Genomic DNA, 20,796 nt, shown 5'->3' on the forward strand with positions numbered 1-20,796 from the left:
TTTGCTACGTTGAGAATGAGAAGGATTTAGTTAAGTTATGACAAAGTACCACCAGCATTTTGGTGTTTTTTTCTTGTATGTGTTAGATACATTATTTTTACACTGCTGTAAACAGTATACAAATACAGTCCACTTTTAATCCTTTTCCCTTTTGGCTCAGTATTTTATAGTAGTATGTAGTCTTCAGACTGTTTTCTTTGGAAGTTAAAGGAGTTGTAAAGTTGCTTCCAGATGGAGTATGTTTTGAAAAACTAAAGTGACTTGCCAAAAAAAGTTTCTGGTAGCGGAGAAACCTACTGCCCCCTAGACTGTGAGCAGTGTTGTCCTATGAAATAGAACTTCTGCATTTGCTTCCATGATGGCTGACACATGTCCTATTTTTGGTTGCCATAGATAAATGTTGGAGTCTAATACTTTTCCTTACTCACAGAATTAGTCATATTTGTGTGATTATTTTTAAAGGGCATATAACATTGTCAAAAGAAGTTGCAGGAGTTGGGAGTGGAAAAGGAACTGAGTAAGCTCACCAGCCAGGTCTGAACTTGATTAAGATTAGTCTTCATTGCAACTTATGCTAATACCCATTAAATCTGTAAAGTAAGACTGAACTGTGTTTATATGAAAATATAGATGTTTTTAGATATCCTGCCATAAGTGACTAAAGTACTATATAATTATTCGCATAGCCTTCTAGTCAGATTACCTTAAAAATCCAAAATGATCTTGATGAACAGTAATACATTATGATTTCATGGTTCATCTATATACCTCCTACATTGATGTATAATGCTTGTATCTAACAAGATTACCAAATTACATACCTTTTTTGTATCAGTAACATGCTTAAAATACCATCATCTTCAATGGCCAGTTGTGATTATTAAACCATAGTATGATTATCAGAAAAGAATGTATTCCCACATATAAAGTCTTCAGATTGTTTTCATGTCATTCTGAGAGAGGTAAGATGCCCTTTTTCTTGATTTTTAAGCCTTTCTTCAGACTGGGGGACCAAGGGGGTGGGCTGGGGGTTCTTTTCTGGTTCTCTTCGCTCACCTAGTGCCTCTGCAGGAGCCAGGCGCTGCCTCTGCACATGCGTTGTCCTTCCCCCGGTGGCAGCATGGTAGGGCTGCAGGGTTGTGGCATCTGCTCACAGGTGCACGGGGTGAGGAAGCAGGATAACATTCCGGGTAGATGCCTAAGAGTAGTAGTATGGCCAGGTTGTAGGAAGATCTATGGTTAGTTTTTATGAGAAACTTCCAGGATGCTCTCCAGAGTGGTTGTATTTACATTCCCACCAACATTTTGCTGTTTGAATTCACAATGTTGGCCAGTCTACCTGGGGTGAGATAGAATCTCAAAATTGTTTTGATTTGCATTTCCTTTATGGCTAGGCATGTTGAGCATTTCCTCATGTATTTCTTTGCCATTCTTACCTCCTCTTCTGAGAAGTTTCTCCTTAGTTCCTTTTTTTTTTTTTTTTAAATTAGTCGTGGGGCTTGAACTCTGGGCTTGGGCACTGTCCCTCAGCTCTTCAGATCAAGGCTAATAATGCTCTACCACTTGAGCCACAACGCCACTTCCAGCCTTTTCTGTTTATGTGGTGCCAAAGAATCGAATCCAGCGCCCATTACATGCGAGGCCAGCACTCTACCACTGAGCCACCTTCCTAGCCCTTTCCTTAGTTCATTTGCCCATTTAGTAATTGTTTTGTTAGGTTTGACAGAGGTTACTTTCTTGAGCTCCTTTTGTATATTTTGGATATTAGGTTGTTTTTTTTTTTGTTTTGTTGGTCATGGGGCTTGAACTCTGGGCCTGGGTGCTGTCTCTGACCTCTTAAGTTTAAGGCTAGCGCTCTACCAGTTAAGCCACAATGCCGCTGTTTTCTGGTGGTTAATTGGAGATAAAAGTCTGATGGACTTTCCTGCCTGGGCTCACTTTGAACTGTGATCCTCAGGTCTCATCCTCCTAAGTAGCTAGGATTACAGGCGTGAGCCACTGGTGTCCGGTAGATATTAGGTTTTTGTTTGATGGATTGCTGGTAAAGATCCTCTCTCAGTCTGTTAACTTTCCTTGTAGTTTAGTAACTATGTCCTTTGTTGTGCAGAAACTTTTTTTTTGCCAGTCCTAGGCCTTGAACTCTGGGCCTGGGCACTGTCCCTGAACTTCTTTTGCTCAAGGCTAGCACTCTACCACTTGAGCCACAACACCTCTTCTGACTTTTTCTGTGTATGTAGTACTGAGGAATGGAACCCAGGGCTTCATGCATGCAAGGCAAGTACTCTACCACTAAGCCACATTCCCAGCCCTGCATAAATTTTTTAGTTTGATATAATCCCATTGGTCAAAGTGTCTCTCCTGTCTGCAGTGACCCTGGGACTCTTCAAAATGTTTTTGCTTATACTGTTTCTCCTACTCCCTCTTGCAGTAGTTTCAACGTTTCAGGTCTGACATTTGAGGTCTTTGATTCACTTTGAATTGATATTGTGCTAGTGGCAAACAGGGATCCACTTTTAGTTTTCTGCATATGGATGTCCAGTTTTCTCAAAGCCAATTGTTGAAAAGGCCATCTTTTTCCTACTCTGTCTTTGGCTCTTTTATCAAATATCAGATAACTGTAAGTATATCGTTTTGTTTCTGGGTCTTCTAGTCTGTTCCGTTGATCTTTGGGTCTGTTTTTGTGCCCATACTAAGCTGTTTTTGTTATCATAAATCTGTAGTAGAACTTGAGGTCTGGGATTGTGATGCCATTCATATTACTTTTTTTGCCTGGAATTTCTTTGGCTCTTTGAGGTCTTTTGTTGTTCCATATGAACTTTTGGGTTGTTTTCTCTGTCTCAGTAAATGGGAACTTCATTGCATTGAATTTGTCATCATTTTCTTTCAGTTTCAGTTTTCTCAAATGTGAAGTGAAGATCTGTAAGACTTACTCATCTTTAAAAACTCACGCCATGCTTCCATGAAACCTTCCCTGGCCCTTCTTCCAGAGAGACTAAACCACTCCTCCTTAGTGGCTTCTTTTACTTTTTTCCCCCACACTTACCTCGCACTGTGTGGTATGTGTGCTTTGATTGTCTGTCTTCTCTTTAACAGGGAGGGAGCTCTTTGAGTTCAGGCCAAGAATGCTTCTCTCCCACCCCCACTGTGCTTTGGACTTGCTCTCACATTGATGCTTAGAGGATGAGCGTGGAGGGGAGGATAAACATTTGTTATCCTGAATGGTCCATGCGTGCATAGGATGTGCTCTGACTGGAGAATGAGACTGAGGTGCCCTGTTGAACACACCATGAATGTTTCTCTTCTTTATAGCATTATTGTAGTCAGATGATATTCTATTAGTGACACTGTAAAAATTTATTCTCTTTATATTTCTAAGTAATATAAGTGTTCTCAGAAACATACTTAGCCCTTTTTTTCTTCCCTCTACGTCAAGCATAGCCTTAGATGTGTGTGTGTGTGTGTGTGTGTGTGTGTGTGTGTGTGTGTGTGTGTGTGTGTGTGTGTGTGTGTGTTGGTCCTACAGCTTGAACTCAGTGCCTGGGTGCTATCTGTCCCTGAGATGCTTTTTTTTTTTTTTTTACTGAAAGCTAGCATTCTACCACTTGAGCCACAAACTCCACTTCCGGCTTTTAGGTGGTTAATTGGAAATAAAGTGTCATAGATATTTCTGCCTGGGCTGGCTTTGATCTCAGCCTCATGAGTAGGTAGGATTATAGGTGTGAGCCACTTGAGTCCAGCAAATTTTACACATTCTTTAAGGCCCACATTAAATTATGTTTCTACTACTAAGTCTTTTGATTATTTTTTTTCTAGAAATTTGCTATCATTAGTTTTTGTCTGCAGATTTGACTCCCATTTACTGTTTGTAGTTCTAGTGCTGACTATCTCACTGGGTTACACTGGGTTAGAAGCCCCTGAAGTCACATTTCATGTCTAATTTATCTGTAATCCCTTCTAATCTTCTTACTTCAATTCACTTCTGGTCAGTAGAGATCAATAATGGATGATTATCTGTGAATCATTTTTTCATTTTATTATGGGTGAGTAACAGAGTGCTCTTGTACTGCTGTCATTCAATTATTACTTAATCTAAATTATCTGAAAGCCCAGGGTGTGTGCCTGTTTTCTTAGCAGCACAGGAGGCTGGGAGTTGAGGATTCAGATTCAAAGCTAGTCTGGTCAGGAAAGTCCATGAGACTGTCATCTCTAATTAACCACCCAAAAGGCAGAAGTGGAGGTATGGATCAAGTGAGTACTAGCCTTAAGCCAGAAAACTAGAGAGCTTCCAGGCCTTGAGTTCAAGCCACATTACTGGCACTAAATAAATTAGTAAATATATTAATACATGAAAAAGTATCTGAGCTTTAATTAGAGAATCTAACAAATGCCTGAGCAAAGATGGAGGAATGCAGCATGAATGATACTGGAAAACACACTGTTGTTCATAATCGGTGTCTTTAGTGGTTTGCTATGTGTCAAACTTGTCATGTCTCTTAGATTCTGTACATTGCTTTTTTAGTCCTCTATGAGTACCAGGAAATACTGTCTTCATGAATGTATTTAACATTGAATTTTACTTTTTTGACAGTGACATTTTTATTTTTGCCATGCTTGTACGTTTGTATATGCTTTTCTGATTTTGTCTTTATTTTGCATTGCAGATTAATATCCTTTCAAGAATTTGTTGCATTTGAATCTGTCCTGTGTGCCCCGGATGCTTTGTTTATGGTGGCCTTTCAGCTGTTTGACAAAGCTGGCAAAGGAGAAGTTACTTTTGGTAAGAGTGGGAGTGTGTGAGTACCTGTGCAAAATTAGACTGGTATGATCCTTCCTTTTTCAAAATGGAATAAAACATCTTTTACAAAGTTAGCATATTCTCCTTCATCTTCTTTTTCTTCTTTTTTTTTTTTTCTTGGTGTCAATTCCAAGGTTTGAGCTTAGGTCCTTGCCTTAGGTCCTTGGCTGTTTCTCACAAAACTGGCTTTCTGTTATTTGAGCCATATTTCTACTTCTTGTGTTTCGCTTGTTAATTGGAGATAAGAGTCTCATGGACTTTTCTGCCTGGCTAGATTTGAAACATAATCCTCAGATCTCAGCCTCATGGTTAGCTAGTATTGCAAACATGAACCACCAGCATCCAGCAGTGTATTTGTTTAAAAAAATGTAGCTTGATGTTCGGGCTCCAGTTCATATAAGTATTTGGCTTAGTTTGTTACTCAGGCTTAGCTTCAGGTTGGTTACTATGTGGCATGACACCTTTTGCAGAATAGAATGTGACAGCCAAACAGCACATTTCCTTCTCTTTCATTGGTTTGCTTTTGCAGAACCTTACGTCCTACCTACAACCAGCAATTATTGTATACCCAGCTCTTCCTGTCCTCCTTTGTCCAGGTGGCACAGTTTGTTCTTAGAGGCACCACATATGTATGGTTCACACGTGTGTGTGTGTGTGTGTGTGTGTGTGTGTGTGTGTGTCCTGTTTGGGGAGGGCAGTTCAGCCTTTATTTTGGAAAGACAAAAACATCTTCATTGGAATTAGTGCTAAATCTCAAGAAAACACTGAAAAGATTAAGTGCTTAGAAGATTAGGATGTGGTGGGACAGTGATTCTTCTTGAGAGAAGCTGCCTAACGATGGTAGGTGTCAGAAAGCACCACGTTTTCCTTGGACTCCATGGTGCCCAGTGCATGTTGCCTGTGCCCCTGAACATGAAATATATTGCTCATGAATGATTTGTGGCATCTTGATTGGGCTTTCAAGGGAAACAGTAAATGAGTCTGTTTTAAAAGTCTTTTCCAATTTGTGCAGTCCTCTCAGTCTTATTTGATGCTTTAATATGCCTAATGTTCTGACTTTATAGAGACTGAATCACTTTCAGCACTGTTTCTGAGCCCAGTTAATTATCCTCTGAAGTCCTTATTTTATTTTATTTTATTAAAAAATGAAGATAATAACTAAATAATGTGCAAGATAGTTTGACAGTCATCACCTATGGTTCATGTGGGACAAAGAATGGAAGGATCATTATTTTAGACCAGCGTGGGCTGGTCTAATTTTGGGTGATTCCATCTCCAAAACATTACAAGTTAGAAGCTGGGCTGGAGGCTTGACTCAAGTGATAGAGTGCCACCTGAGCAAGGATAAGACCCTGAGATTAAACTCCAGTATGAAAGGAATAAAAAAGGAAAGTAAAGAAAAAGATATATAACAGATTTATCATGCCAACCTTGTCCTCCACCCCCACTCCTCCATTCTCACTTGACATAACAGAGTTATTCAAGGTAAGATCAGCTAGGGCAAAGGCAGAAGATTATGTGCTTCTTTCTAGAAGCTCTGATGCTTCCCATTATTTAATATGGGAAGATCCTTAGATTAACTTCAGTTTATTTCTTTTTCTATCACTTAATTCCTTTTAGCATGACTGTAACAACAATTTTTTAGTGGAAAGCCAATTTAGAAAATGCCACTAATGGACTAGGGGATGTAGCTCACTTGCCTGTGGTGAATAAGGCCCCCGGGTTCATCCCCAGAACTGAAACAAAGAAAAGTTCCAATATCAGCTTCAAGTAGTCAATGAACCTGGAGCTTATGGGGGTGTGGAGGTCAGTTTGATAAAAATGATGCAATCATGTTACTTTGTGGATTCAGCACAGAGGTACTGCGAGTGAAAAGCATCTGGTTGAGGGTTAAGAGGACCTAGGAATGGGATTCAGATATTTTCCTTGCTACTTATCCACAGGGCAAAGTATCAAGGAATGTGGGTGGCAGCAGACATACCATGGGCCTTAATGGAGTAATGACACAGACGTTTCCCAGTCCAGGGAGAGGCAAAGATGTATGGTACTATGGTTGAAAGGGCGGATATAGAAGTAGGCTATAAGAGTCAACAGTGAATTTAGAGTGCACCAGTGGTCTGAGATTTTCTTCCCAATTTCTTACCAGCTTTGAGGGACAAATCTTTTCAGCTTTCTGAGCTTTATTTTCCCCATCTGTAAATAGCTGCCCTATGTGAAAGGATCTACCACATATTATCTGAGAAACAAAAGACCTCTGTAAAAGTAATCACAGTGTAATAAAGAGCCTGAAAGCAGAGAGGATTTCCTTTTTTTTTTTTTTTGTTAGTTCTCCTTTTTCTATTCTTTTTCCTAGAAAGACCTTTCAATTTGTTGTTTAGCTTCTGGCCAGTTAGTAGTTTGCTCATACTCTGCTTTAGGTTAAACACTGTCCCTTCTCTGAAGGCATATTCCAAGAGCTAACATTCTGATTGTCATCAATTCCATATGACTCTTGCAGACAAAAGCACTTCTCCAACTACCCTGTCTTCTAAAGGTAACTTATTCCTGTCTTACCAAATAACAACACGTTGTCTACCTGCATATTTTATGATAAGCCAATTGGGTCCTTACCTTATAGGCATCATAAAATGAGCCATTAATCCCTACTTAGGAATAGATGGAAAGAAAAATTCATAGACTAAGATACTTAAGTGACTATGAAATTACAGATAAGTATCTCACTTCTATTATTTTTCATATGGTAGGGGGAAAATCATTAAATGTCATAGATACATGTATCAGTCTTTTTTTCTTTTGGTACTGGGCCTGGTGCTTGAACTCAGGGTCTGGACACTGTTCTGGACCTTTTTTGTTCAAGGCCAATTAGCCACAACTCCTTTTTTTGACTTTTCTTGGTTGTTAATTGGAGATAAGAATTTTATGGACTTTCCTGTCAGGGCTGGCTTCAAACCACCATCTTCAAATCTGAGCTTCTTGAGTAGGTATGATTAGAGGCTTAAGCCACTGGTACCTGGCTGAACCATTTATCCAAGTAAATAAAGTCATACGAAGAGCATGGCAGTTTGGGTCAGAGTCTTTTAGACAGCAGGGAGCTTAAGAAGAAGCTAGCAGCATTTTCTAGAAGACTCATGATGCAGTGGAAGAGAAAGAAAACACCTCACAGTTGTATAATAAAGCAGATAAAACTAGTCAGTACTGGTCCTGTAAACTCAAACTATTCAGAGTCAAATTCTAGATGTATAAGTTAATTATCTGCCTATTTGAGCTATTTTAAAGTACAGGTAATGCTGATTTTCCCAGTTCTTTTCCTCAGCAACTTTTACAAGTCTGTTCAAGAATGGCCCTTAGTGATTTGGGAAGTTGCCTTCTTTAGAGTGCATCTTTGGGAAGAGTGAACTTGAAGTGGTAAGAGAGGAAGTATCTCTTCTTTTACTCCCCGTATTAGCTCAGTTAACAGTGGAGACTGTAGGGTGAGCCTTGTTTTCACACTGTACTAATGGTTCCCTGGGACCATTTCTTGAATCACAGGGAAGACTAGAAAGCCTTCCCCAGCCTTACATTTCATGCAAGTTGAGAGAAAACACTCTGTTTATCTGTTTATGTGTTGGGTTTTTATGAAAAGAGAAATGTTTGAAGCAGGGCTTAAAAGGATATGTATTTAGTGTGTATTTAATCAACCTGTTAGTAATAACAACTTTGTTATTAAACTGTAGTTAATATATTTAATAGTCATTAACCATAATTAATGAAACTGGTGATATATTTGACATGTATTATGATCAGTCTTATCATGAGGCTAATTGAAACAATACTTATCTTTATTTATTGATACCTCATTGGTTGTATCTGTAGTTATCCTAATTAGTAGCCTAAGCTCAGTACTAGTATAGGATTTGGTCCTACTTTTGTCTAGTGGATTTACTTGAGAATTGAAATTGGGTTCTGTATGATAGCACTTTCTTGAAATGTAAACTTTTTACTTGGATAATGCATTACCTATTTTCCTCTTAATTTAACTTCTTTAAGATCTTTTTCATTACAATGAACAAAGTGAAATAGCTAAGAGTCAGAAGAGACATTATTATTTTTTTTGCAAATTCTTTATTGTGATTAAGTGATTACATAATTTCACAAATTTCACAGTATTGTGGGATAGTGATGCTTAGTTAAAGTCAAAAACACATTCTAACTTTCATGGGGCAAGTTGTCTATCATGGTCTATAAAGTTTATGAGTTCTATGAGCTTTGACAATACAGTTATTTCTTCCACATTGGGTGGTGTGTACATTTCTTTTGTTTTGCCTAGCATAAGCTGTTTCCTCTTTCCTACTTGTTCCCTCCCTCCCATCACTGCCATTGGGTTGCTTAGTTCATTTTGGTCAATGTCCAGTGCAACTGATGGGTCCCACTGTTGTATGTTTTTCCCTGATTCCCTCTAGTTCTGTGTCCTCCTCCTACTTTCCCTCTGGTGTGCACATATATACCATACATATGATTAGCAGCATGGGGTTATTTAGTAGTGATTAGACCAAATGAGTGGAGGTCCTTTGTTTCTCAAGTCTTGTCTCCTTAGGTTTTGGATTTAATATCCACTTATCAGGGAGACCATGTGCTGTTTGTCTCTTTGCTCTTGGCTTACCTCACCCAACATAATTTCTTCTAGTTCCATCCATTTCCCTGCAAATGCCATTATTTTGTCCTTTCTAGTGGCTGCATAATATTCCACTGTGTATAGATATCACAATTTTTCCATCCATTCATCTGTGGTGGAGCATCTGGGTTGTTTCCATATCCTGGCTATTGTGAACAGTGCTGCAATAAACATGGAGGTACATGTGTCCTTGTATACTGGTTCCTGTTATTCAAGATGGATGCCCAGAAGTGGTATGGCTGGGTCATAGGGGAGGTCCATATTTAGCTTTCTGAGGACCCTCCAGACTGCTTTCCAAAGTGATTGTTTAAGTGTACACTGCAGCAGTGTAATAGGGTTCTTCTTTCTCTGCATCACCTCCAGCGTTTATTGTTAGCTGACTTTAGGATACGGGCCATTCTGACTGGGGTAAGGTGGTATCTCAGGGTTGTCTTTATTTGCGTTTCCTTCACAACCAGGGATGGTGAACATTTCCTCATGTGTGTTTCTTTGCCATTTTTATCTCTTCTGAGAAGTTTCTCTTTAGTTTCCTTGCCCATTTAGTAATTGGTTTGTTGGGTTTGGGAGGAATTAGTTTCTTGAGTTCCCTGTATATACTGAATATTAACCCCTTGTCTGATATATTGCTGGTATATATTTTTTCCCCAGTTAGTTGGTTGTCTTTCTAGCTTGGTTGCTATGACTTTAGCTGTGCAGAAACTTTATTTTAAGGTAATCCCATTTGTCGAGTCTCTCTCCAATTTGTTGTGACTTTGGGACTCTGTTCAGGAAGTTCCTGCCTGTGCCTATAAGTTCAAGTGTCTCTCCTACTCTATCCTGCAGTAGTTTCAGAGATTTAGGTTTGATGTTAAAGTCTTTAATCCATTTTGAGTTGATGTTGGTGCATGGTGACAGGCTAGGGTCCACTTTTAGTTTTCTGCATGTGGCTGCCCAGTTTTCCCAGCACCAGTAGTTGAAGAGGTTGTGCTTCTTCTACTGTATGTCTTTGGCTCCTTTGTCAAATATCAGCTGACTGTAGGCTTTTGGTTTTATTTCTGGATCTTCTATTCCATTGGTCTTTAGGTCTGTTTTTGTGCCAGTACTAGTCTGTCTTTGTTATTATGGCTCTATAGTAGAGTTTGAAGTCCGGCATCGTGATCCAGAAGGGATATTATTTGAAGAAGTTGTTGATATTGATTTTTAATTTGACATTTCACAAAAACAGTGTGTTATTTAATCTACAGTAGATTTTATTCTAAGGTAGAGGTACCTAAGTACGCTTTCTTACATATGCTTATGTTCTAACAGAGGTAAGAATTCCAAATTGGAACAGTGTGAGTTTTGAAAGTAAATTCCTCAACTTTGACAACAATCCTGACTTCATACTGAGCATCTTGTCAGAGATCCTAGAGATTGTTCAGAAGCTGTTCCAGTTCATTGGGTCAAAAATCCACTATTTACGAAAAAGCTAAATACGGATTTGCACGATTGACCATAATGGCTTCAATTTTGAAAGATAGTAGTATCAGAGAGCACTTCCAGTTGGTGGGATAATTTGAGAATCATCCATGCTCAAATGGCTAAAATATTGTACTTTTTGCTACTTCATCACTCCATTTTAAAAATAGGGAGGAAAAAAAAAGAGGCAGTCCTGTTGAGAAGGTGGAAGAATGTCAATTGAAGAGTAAATCACAATAGCTATGTGAAGTCAGTCCTTAGTTAACTACTGCCTGAAGGTTAACTTCTCAGGAAGGCTGGCAAGGTGTGGAAAAGCTAGATTGGGGGCTCCTGCCCTCAAATGTGTGTGTGTCTGTTTGTGTGTGTGTATATGTGTGTGTATGTGTGTGTGTGTATGCATTCAAGAGTGCAAGATGAAGGGCAAAGAGAACATGATCATAGAAATGAAGAAGTAGAGAACAGAAAGTTGCTAACATTAAATCCTGAGACATGAAGCCCTGGGAAAATTTGACTATCTTAAACTGTACAGCTCATTTAAAAATAGTAAAATTATGCTATTATTCTTTCAGTATGAGAGAGAGATAAAAATACAGTTTTTCTAAATTGGAAAATTTGCTGTAATCTTACTGCTAATGACTGATTTCTTCCAACAGTTGCAAGGCAGTTTTTGCTCTGATAGGTTGATAAAGGAAACAAAATCATGAACATATTGGAAGTTCTCAGAGAAAATTACAGTTTAGATATATGTTGGGGGTGGATAGTTAGACATTTTAATTGAAATAAAACAGTTTCATACTAATATGGGATCACTGTGGGTGTGCATTTGTAGTACATCTGCTCTTGAAGCATTTAAGTAGGGTTAAATGTATGTTAATGCTTTTGTAAGAAAATTATTTTTGATAACATCCGTCGAAGGAAACCAGCTTGGGAAATTGCTTTCTTAAACAATATAGATATTATACTTGCATTTACAGAATGAATTAGGATTCTTTGTACTGCTTTAAGGATTTCAAAGCTGTGAAGTCTCCTTTAATGCTGGTGTAAGTTAACAATAATTAACACAACAGATGATTAAAGCAAGTACCTCTGGAGAATGACCACAGTCTGCTTTCTGACTAACCCCATTTTAGCTGACCTACTTTTGATATGATGAAGGGCTGCTAATGACTTATTCTACTCAATTAGAAGTACTTTTTCTAACAAGTAGATTGAAAACATCTCAGCTGGTCTCTCTCCTGTTGATTGAGTTAATGTACGTGATAGATGATTAATGTCTTATGCTAAATAGGTGCTGCCCTTTACTATTTTTTTTCCATCTTCTTTTACTGCACGACTTAACATGCTGTGTAGAGGATCTGTAGATCTACCAAATTTTTGAACTGGATTCTTACCAGTGAGGTGGATCATAGATTCTCAATGTAATAGCACCGGGATGTTAGTTACAACTGTGTTTTGTTAGAACAGGGCACCCTGGCTCCATTGCAGATTCAAAGTGTTTGGGTACGAGAATGTTTAAACAGCTTTTCATGTTAAACATACATCAGATGAACAATGGCTGGTGTAGTTTATTTCTTTTTTTATGTAAGGGAACAGGCCCAGAGGGGGAAAGTTGACTGGTTTCATAGGAAATACAAATAAGTCTTCTGATATTAGAAGGATATTGTTCTTTCCATCATGCCACATGACCTTCAATCAGGGTAGCTTTGTCTTTCTCTACAAACAGATCTTAAAGATTACTACCTAAATCTTAGGTTAAATTAGCCTTAATTTTTATATAACACTAATATCATATGTGACTTCAATATAATATTCAGCTCAGTTTGACTGTGTGTGTGTGTGTGTGTGTGTGTGTGTGTGTGTGTGTGTGTGTGCTTACTTCTTGAGACATACTTATCACTACTGTACCTAAATGCTCAGAATAGTAATAAAAAATGTACAGTGTCTCATAGAAAACTCAGTTTGAATGTAAAGTGCTTATGCTGTGCTTACTCTGTTTTAATGGCACCCATTTTCTTCCTAGAACTTCCCTGAATGAATCTCAATTGTAGCCAGAATACTTCTTTCCTCTTCAGACCCTTAACTGTGATTAATAAAAAAGGCACTTGTCAAAAGGGTTTGAAATGGCAACCTTGATATTGGAGTATGTGGCAGGAGATAGGTCTGCATCCACTTACTCCATTATGTTATTTAACTTGCGAATTCAACAATTTGTCTTCTGCTCCCTGCTTAAAAGACATGGCCATATAAGCTGTTGTTAACTCTATCAGCAGGGTGGGATATTGTTTCCTTTAGGGCACAACCACAACTTTCTTTGAGGATTTAGCTTAGAAAAAGTATGAAGCTATTCAGAGATAAAGGGGAGCCATTCTGCTGCTCTCCTCCTGCCTCTCTGAGGGGTTACTTTTGTGTTTTACAAAAACATCCTTTTTGTGTTTATTGTACTAATACAAGTTTCAGGATCCACAGAGGTATTATGGTTTAGTGTTTGAAATAATATAGCTTGATGAATCTTTTTTTATTTTAATGAGAAACTCATTTTCATTGATGTGCAGCTTCAAAATGTGAATCTTTTAGAAATTAAAATGAATTAATTTAGTTATTCTGTATGGAAACAAAAATGTAGAAAGTTAGCATTTGCATAAGTGAAGACCTTGATGATTTCAGATTATAGTGGTGAAGGTTAAGGAATAAGAGCCAGTAGAATTTGTAAAAACAAATTCAGTCTAACCACTTAATGGCATGTGCAAGTAATTTGCCAATTAGATATTTCTAGTATCTGAAAGATCTTCAAAGTAGAGAGTGGAGGTTCTTAATCTTTCTTAATTTTGTACTTTAAGAAACATAATAGAAAATTACTTAGTTTTTTAAATCACTTTCCATTCAAAATTTTAGTATATGTGCTCAGGGAAGGATGTATTTTAAATATTTGTGGAAAATTATCGTCTTTTGAAAGATGTATAAACTTATCAGATTTATAAATCATACTGTGACTCTTTTTTAAAAAAAATATCATTTGTAAATATTTGGTGCCCAAATAATAATTTGCAGTATAATGAACACTTTCCATTTTGGAGTATCATCATTTAATGGTCACCTGCTATGTATGGAACATCATATAAGCATACTTAGCTCCATAATAACACTCTGAGAAAAAGATTTTTTTCCCATTGTAAAGATCATGTTCATTAAGTCATAGTAAGCAATTTGCCCAGGATAACAGTAAGCTGGGAATCTCTGGCAGTTTCTGACTTATTTTAAAGTGGCTTTATTTACCCATGAAAGCTATATAAATCAGTGCATTTCCACAGTTTTTCTGTAGAATATCCTACAGCAGTAAATACAGTAACTATCTCCGCTTTGCATATTAGAACAGTTTCATCAGAATTTCAAAGAACCCAGACTTCAGCCGTCACACTTTCTTTGGTACCCCACTTTCATTTTCTTTGGTCCCTACAGTCCTTAGGCGACCATTGATCTGCCTTCTGTCTGAAGGAGTTTAGTTATTCTCAGCATTTCCTCCAAGCCTAATTACACTTGTTTTCAAGGTTCTTCCACACACTAGCATGCTATCATTCCTTTTCTTATTGATACGATTATAGACCATTATATGGATATGCCACATTTTGTTTACTAGTACCTGCCAATTAATGAGTATATAGGTTGTTTCCACTTTGAGAATGTTATGAATAATGTTCCTGTGACAATGATAGCAACATGTTATGCACATGTGTTTTACTTTCTCATGAATAGGTAACTCGAGAAGAAATTCATAGGTCATATGTTACTTATCTTGCAAATTGAACAGTTCGTCTTCTGCTCCCTGCTTAAAAGATATGGCCATATAAGCTGTTGTTAACTGCATCAGCAGGGTGGAATATTGTTTCCTTTAGGGTACAACCACAACTTTCTTTGAGGATTTAGCTTAGAATAATTATGAATTTGGTTTTGATGACCTGCTTGTCTGCTTTCCAAAGTGGCTGTACCATTTTATTCTCTGCAGTGAGAGTTCCAGTTGCTTCATATCCTCACCAGTCCTTGTTATAGTTTCTCTTTCCTTTCTACCCATCCTAGTTGGGGGAGGTGTCACTTCATTGTGGCTTTGATTTTTAGCTCCCTGATAGCTAATGATATTGTGTCTTTTCATATACTTATTGGTCATTTCCTTTCTTTTAAGGAAAAATATCTACTTATATCCTTTGCTCATCTTAACCTTTATTTTCTTTTCATTAATGAGTTGTGAAATTTGTTGTATATTGTAGGGCTCCTTATCAGATACGTAGTTATAAATTTTTTCTGCTAATCTGTAGAATAACTTTCCCCATGGTCTTCATTGGAATAGAAAAGCTTTAATTTTGATAAATTCCTATGTGTTTCTTTTTCCTCTTGTTGCTTCTATTTTTGGTACCATGTCTAATCAATCATTTCCTAATTTAGAACTACAAATATCATCCCTGCTTCATTGGCACACATCTCCTTCATAGGAGCATGCCCTTCTTTGCTGTCATTCATTTTTATATTTTTTTGGTGTGTATTAATTGCACCAAAAGGCTTCCTATAACACTGAAATATGCATATACTCTATCTTAGTCAGCACCATCATTTCTAGAGCTTTCTCTCCGAAGCTCCCAAACCTCTTATTGATCAACAGCTTTCAGTGATCTAATGAATTTTTAGTCAGTTCCTTAGATTTTCTGTTTGCAAGAATATTTTACCTGTGACTCAACTTTTAAAAGTCCCAACTCTTTCCACAGTATACATAGGCAATTCATTAACCTGAGAAATCAGTTGGCTTTTTGAAGTTAACTTTAGGAAAGATACTGTTGCCTTTTTGTAATTGTGTTATTATAACACGCACACACACACACACACAATGTCAGTAGGCTTTTTAGCTAGAAATATTTGTGGAGAAAGTCTCATAAATAAAGGAACCTTAAGCTTCTTTGGTGAAGTCTTGCCTTGAATAATACCACCCATAATTGGTGATTTTAGGAGAGCAATATGCCTTCCAAGCATAATAGTTTGGCGCAGTAGAATAACATGGATCATACTTTAAAAGATGAAAACATCAATTTCTTTTCACTTTCAACAAGAGTGGCTAAGCTAACAGAGAAGCATGATATTTATAACATCAATACATATCTAGTGCTACATTCACATTCTAGTATTAATTCTGTTCTGCTTCATGGCCTGTATGACCTCAGTCTAGGAGCAAGCTGCTGCTGCTTCTGCTACTGCTGCTGCTGCTGATAATGATAGAGATGATTTGTGTGTGTGCTTGGACTAAGAGCCAGGGTACTGTTCCTTAGCTTATTTGCTCAAGGCTAGCACTCTAGTACTTACATCTTCACTACTTTTTGGTGGTTAATTGGAGATAAGAGCTCATAGACTTTCTTGACTGGACTGGCTTCACACTAAGATCCTTAGATCTCAGCCATGAGCATGAGCCACAGGCTCCTAATTGAGGACAAGATTTTTAAGGCCTTATGTTTTAGATCTGGTAAGACTTCCTTTTTAGATCTGTCAAAGAGTGATTATTTGAAAGCTCTCAACTGGTGAGTTATGGATTATTCTGGACTAATCAAAAAGGCTAAACATATTTTAGGTTTTCTCTTTTCCTTTTCAGGAATGCAGAGTATGTTTGAAAATATCTAGAAATGTTAAGTGCTTAGTGATAGGACAACAGTAAATTTCACTTCTGGGATTCCCTCATAGTAAACCTTATGGAAATAGAGTATAAAGTATAGAGCTGAATTAATTAGGAAAACTATTTTGTTTTTCATTCCTAATTTTTCCAAGCATAAGCTAAAAGGAGTATCTTGCCTAACATTGCTTCACAAAGCCTGGAGAAATCTTAAAACAATCACATGCTAAGTGTGAAACCTATTCCTGCCTCCTATGAGGAGTAAAGGATATTAACCTGAGGTGCTCGTTTAATGTCTTTCAAAGTAAGGTGGGAATGCCAGGAACCCATTGTGTTTATTTATTTGGTTTATAGATGTTGGTTCTATTTATGAGCCTGAAGGCAAATATTTTAGAAAATGAACACCCCAGAATGACTTACTAGAACAGGAAGTATTTGGAGACTTATGAGTCTATAAAATATTTTTGCAGAACATGTGTGAGTTTTCCAGAGTAGCAAAATTTAATATTTTAATTTTATTAGCTGTGAAATGAATAGAAATTTTGGTATATTTCCTCTAGTAAAAACCCTTCCATTTTTTGCTCATCATTTAGTTGTGCCATTAGAATACCTTGGCAATCTTGAGAACAATGATTCTTTTAGATAGGTCAGAGGAGAGCAGGATAAACTTCGTAGAACTTGGGCCAAGTGGTAAATGACAATTCTGGGCCTCTCTTTCTGCAAGGTGGAGTCCCATGGCCAACTGTTCTACCCAGAGCAAACTTTCCTTCACTATAAATGTAGCATCAAGTCTTGAGGATTTGAAAATAATAATATTTGCTGCTGGCCGATGATGTCAGTGTCTGTGACTCCTTGGAACAGGATCTGTCATGCCTTAGGGACCCACAGGGCTTTAGGTTAAAGCACTGTACCTGAACTCTTGATTTACTTCCAAAGAATTCAACCTTTTTCACACAGAACTCCCTTGCAATTTGGGTGCTGGTAGCATATGTCTGTAATCCTAACTACTCAGAAGGTTGAGATCTGAGGATTGTAGTTTGAAGCCACCCTAGGCAGGAAAAATCCATGAAACTCTTCTCTCTAATTAATCACAAAAAACTTAAAGTGGAGTGTGTTAGAGAGCTAGCATTGAGCAGAAAAAGCTAAAGGGCAGTGTGCAGGCCCTGAGTTCAAATTCCATTACTAGTGTCCAAAACAAACATAAAGCAAAACAAAACCCTTAACTTTCTAAGTAAATCATTAATAGACATCATGGCCTACAATCAGTTTTGTCTGTTTTAAGATGTTTTTCTCTTCCACTGCCATGCCTTCCTTTAAAAAAATTACGTTATTTTTGCTTTGGGATCCTTGCAGTTTAGCTTGATCACAGGTTGCTGTTGGATTATTTCTTGTGGGTTATACTTGGGTACATACTCTTAGCTCTTTATATACTCTTAGCTATGTAAGGGGTGCCATTCTTTCCTACAATAGCTGCTATATAAGAACAATAAGAAACTTGCAATTGAGTCACATTCTTAAGGTTATATACTCTGAATACTGCCCAAATCCAGGAGGAACCAGTCACATGAACCATAAGAATGGATGGTATTCACTGGAGTTGTACAACATTGTGACTGTGAGTATTTCCACAGGGTCTTCTCATGACCTGGGGGGTTACACATTACTTCATTATACTGCTTGCTCTGGAGACTGTCCCACCTCTTTCTTTTCATATTTTTTGTCCCTTTTTGCTGGAAAGTTAAAAATTATTGAAGAGTGAATCCAAACCATCCATAACTATTAAGGTCATTTTTGCAAAATTAGGTCCTGAACCCTTGAATCAGGAAAACTTAGGATGCTAGCTAGGTATTGGTGGCTCACGTCTCTAATCCTAGCAACTCAGGAAATTTAGATCTGAGCATCATGCTTTGAAAGCCAACCCAAGCAGAAAAGTCCATGAGACTCTTATTTCCAATTAACCAGAAGAAAGCTGGAAATAAAGGTGTGCTTCAAGTGGTAGAGCACCAGCCTTGAGTGAAAAAGCTAAGCACAAGTTCAAGGCCCTGAGTTGAAGCCCCAGTACTGGCACAACCCTAGCCCCTGAAAACAACAACGACAACAACAACAAACCTCAACACCCTAACATAGGGCAGTGCTGGTTAAAATGCAGATTTCAGAGCCTCAGCAGATGTCAAGTCGGTCTAGGAAAGGGGAGAAAAGTTAATAAACAATGTTGAGAAAAGTTAAAATACTTTTCAGTAGTATAGTACCTTAAAGGGTTAATGTGACCCCGTCCAACATACTGCACTGTGTATTGTAAACCTTGCTGTCTCGCTTCAATATAAAAGCTACACACGAAGTTCTCCATGCCCACCACTGTGCAGCAACCTGGAGAGTCAAAGGAGAAAAATGAAGTCTTTACTGTCAAGAAGCTAGAAATCCCTTTGGAAATAAAAGATACACAGTAAATTTGTACCGGTGAGCACATTTAAATATGTGCGTACATATGCATACCATATAAAGATATATTTTAAAAATGTATGATTGTCAGTTTAGAGTTGCTGTCAACTGCAGTGATTTGGTTTTTGTACTTCATAAAAGTATTTGTATGAGAGGGAAACTTTGGAATAGTGGGGGAAAACCCTTTACAGAGTTAAAGGTTCAGAGTTTTTGATTCAATTTTGACCTCAAATAAAGCCTCACATGGTAGTTATATCAAGTTAGCAGAGATAATCCAGAAAGCTATTGTTGCTTGCTTATTATTTCCCTAAAATTTTGTTACAATGTTAAATTTCACTTGAGATATAATGGAAGTAGAGCTGTGACTCAATGTGATAGAGCATTATCCTTGACCACAAGAGTGGAGGGACCAGTGTCCAGGCCCTGAATTCAAGCCCCATGACCCGGGGGGGGGGGGGGGGGGGGAGGGGGGGGAGGGGGGGGGAGGGAGAGGTACAGGGAGGTGGGGAATGTAAAATAACTCTTTTGTGCTTTGTGCCATACCTTCTTTTGATCATGGTTCTCTCTCTCTCTCTCTCTCTCTCTCTCTTTCTCTCTCTTTCTCTCTCTCTCTCTCTATATATATACACACACACATATATATTAACGATACTGTGCAGAGGGGTTACAGTTATGTGAGTAATGAGTACATTTCCTATTAAGCATTGTTACCCCCTCCTTTATTTTTCCCCTACCATCCCTTCCCTCCCACCTCCCCAACTCCTCCTCGCCCCTCCCAAGCTATAAAGTTTGTTTTCAACATAGTGTATTGTACATCTCATTGTTCCATTGGTAATTTATCAGTCTACCTTAGAAGACTTAGAGCTGCTCCACACAGAAGTGTAGACATGGAAAACAGATACAGATAATTTATAGCAGGATATTTTGCCACTGAAGAACATCAGGATTCATGATGTCAAGGGACTTAGAGCCATTAGAATAAGACTTGGCTCATAGCAAGTGCCAGGACATTTTGGCTGCTGTTATTAGTAGGATTGGAACCCAAGTCATTTGAATTTAGTTTAGTAATTTCTTCTCAGTTGTAATTGAATCTCAGTCTCCTACTTAATTCATTTTATTTTTTCTGGTCAGATGATTTGGGACACGCACACACACACGCACACACACACGCCACGCGCGCACACACACACACACACACACACACACACACACAGAGAGAGAGAGAGAGAGAGAGAGAGAGAGAAAGAGAGAGAGAGAGAGAGAGAGAAAGCGCTTCTTCTTTTCTCAGTGCAAGAGGTCCAACCTACATCTTTATGAATGGTTGGCAAGCACTCTATAGATGAGCCACATCCTCAGCCCTGTCTATAGGAGAGGTTAAGCAGAGATGAATTTTGAAATGTAATTATTTAGATAATTTGAGAATCTCTTTCAAGTAAAAAAAAAAAAAGGTGGTTTAAAGTTAAAAAGATATGAGCTGCTATCTTTTCTTCCCTTCTCCTTTGGCTTCATGTACAGCTGTGTAAGTTTTTGACTTTTTGAAGCTCAAGGAGAATCTTAGAGGTGTTGAGTATGTACTTCAAGAAGCTTCTAAAACTTTTCTAATAACTCGATTGAGTATACTTAAAACTAATATATGTTATACCTGAGCTTTTTTTTTTTAATTTAATTTTATTTTATTTGTGAACATACTGTACAGAGGGGTTACAATTACATGGGCAGGATAATGTGTACATTTCTTACCAAGCATTGCAGCCTCCTCCTTTGGTTTACCCTTCACATCCCTTCCCAGCCTCCCCCATCCCCCCCAATCACAATCCTTCTCCTTCCCCCCCT

General features: G+C 38.0%; 1 protein-coding gene across 1 annotated transcript in view; it reads left to right on the forward strand.

The window, feature by feature from the left end:
- The window catches only part of Slc25a13 (solute carrier family 25 member 13), a 160,862-nt gene that overhangs the window by 58,034 nt on the left and 82,032 nt on the right, over positions 1–20,796 (forward strand). Inside the window, exon 4 of the mRNA XM_042684629.1 lies at positions 4,662–4,777. Within this exon, the coding sequence (XP_042540563.1) occupies positions 4,662–4,777 (116 nt within the window). The remainder of the gene's footprint in view (positions 1–4,661; positions 4,778–20,796) is intronic.

This window comes from Dipodomys spectabilis, unplaced genomic scaffold, assembly GCF_019054845.1.
Source record: "Dipodomys spectabilis isolate Male_0828 unplaced genomic scaffold, ASM1905484v1 ptg000089l, whole genome shotgun sequence".
NCBI classification, from domain to species: domain Eukaryota; kingdom Metazoa; phylum Chordata; class Mammalia; order Rodentia; family Heteromyidae; genus Dipodomys; species Dipodomys spectabilis.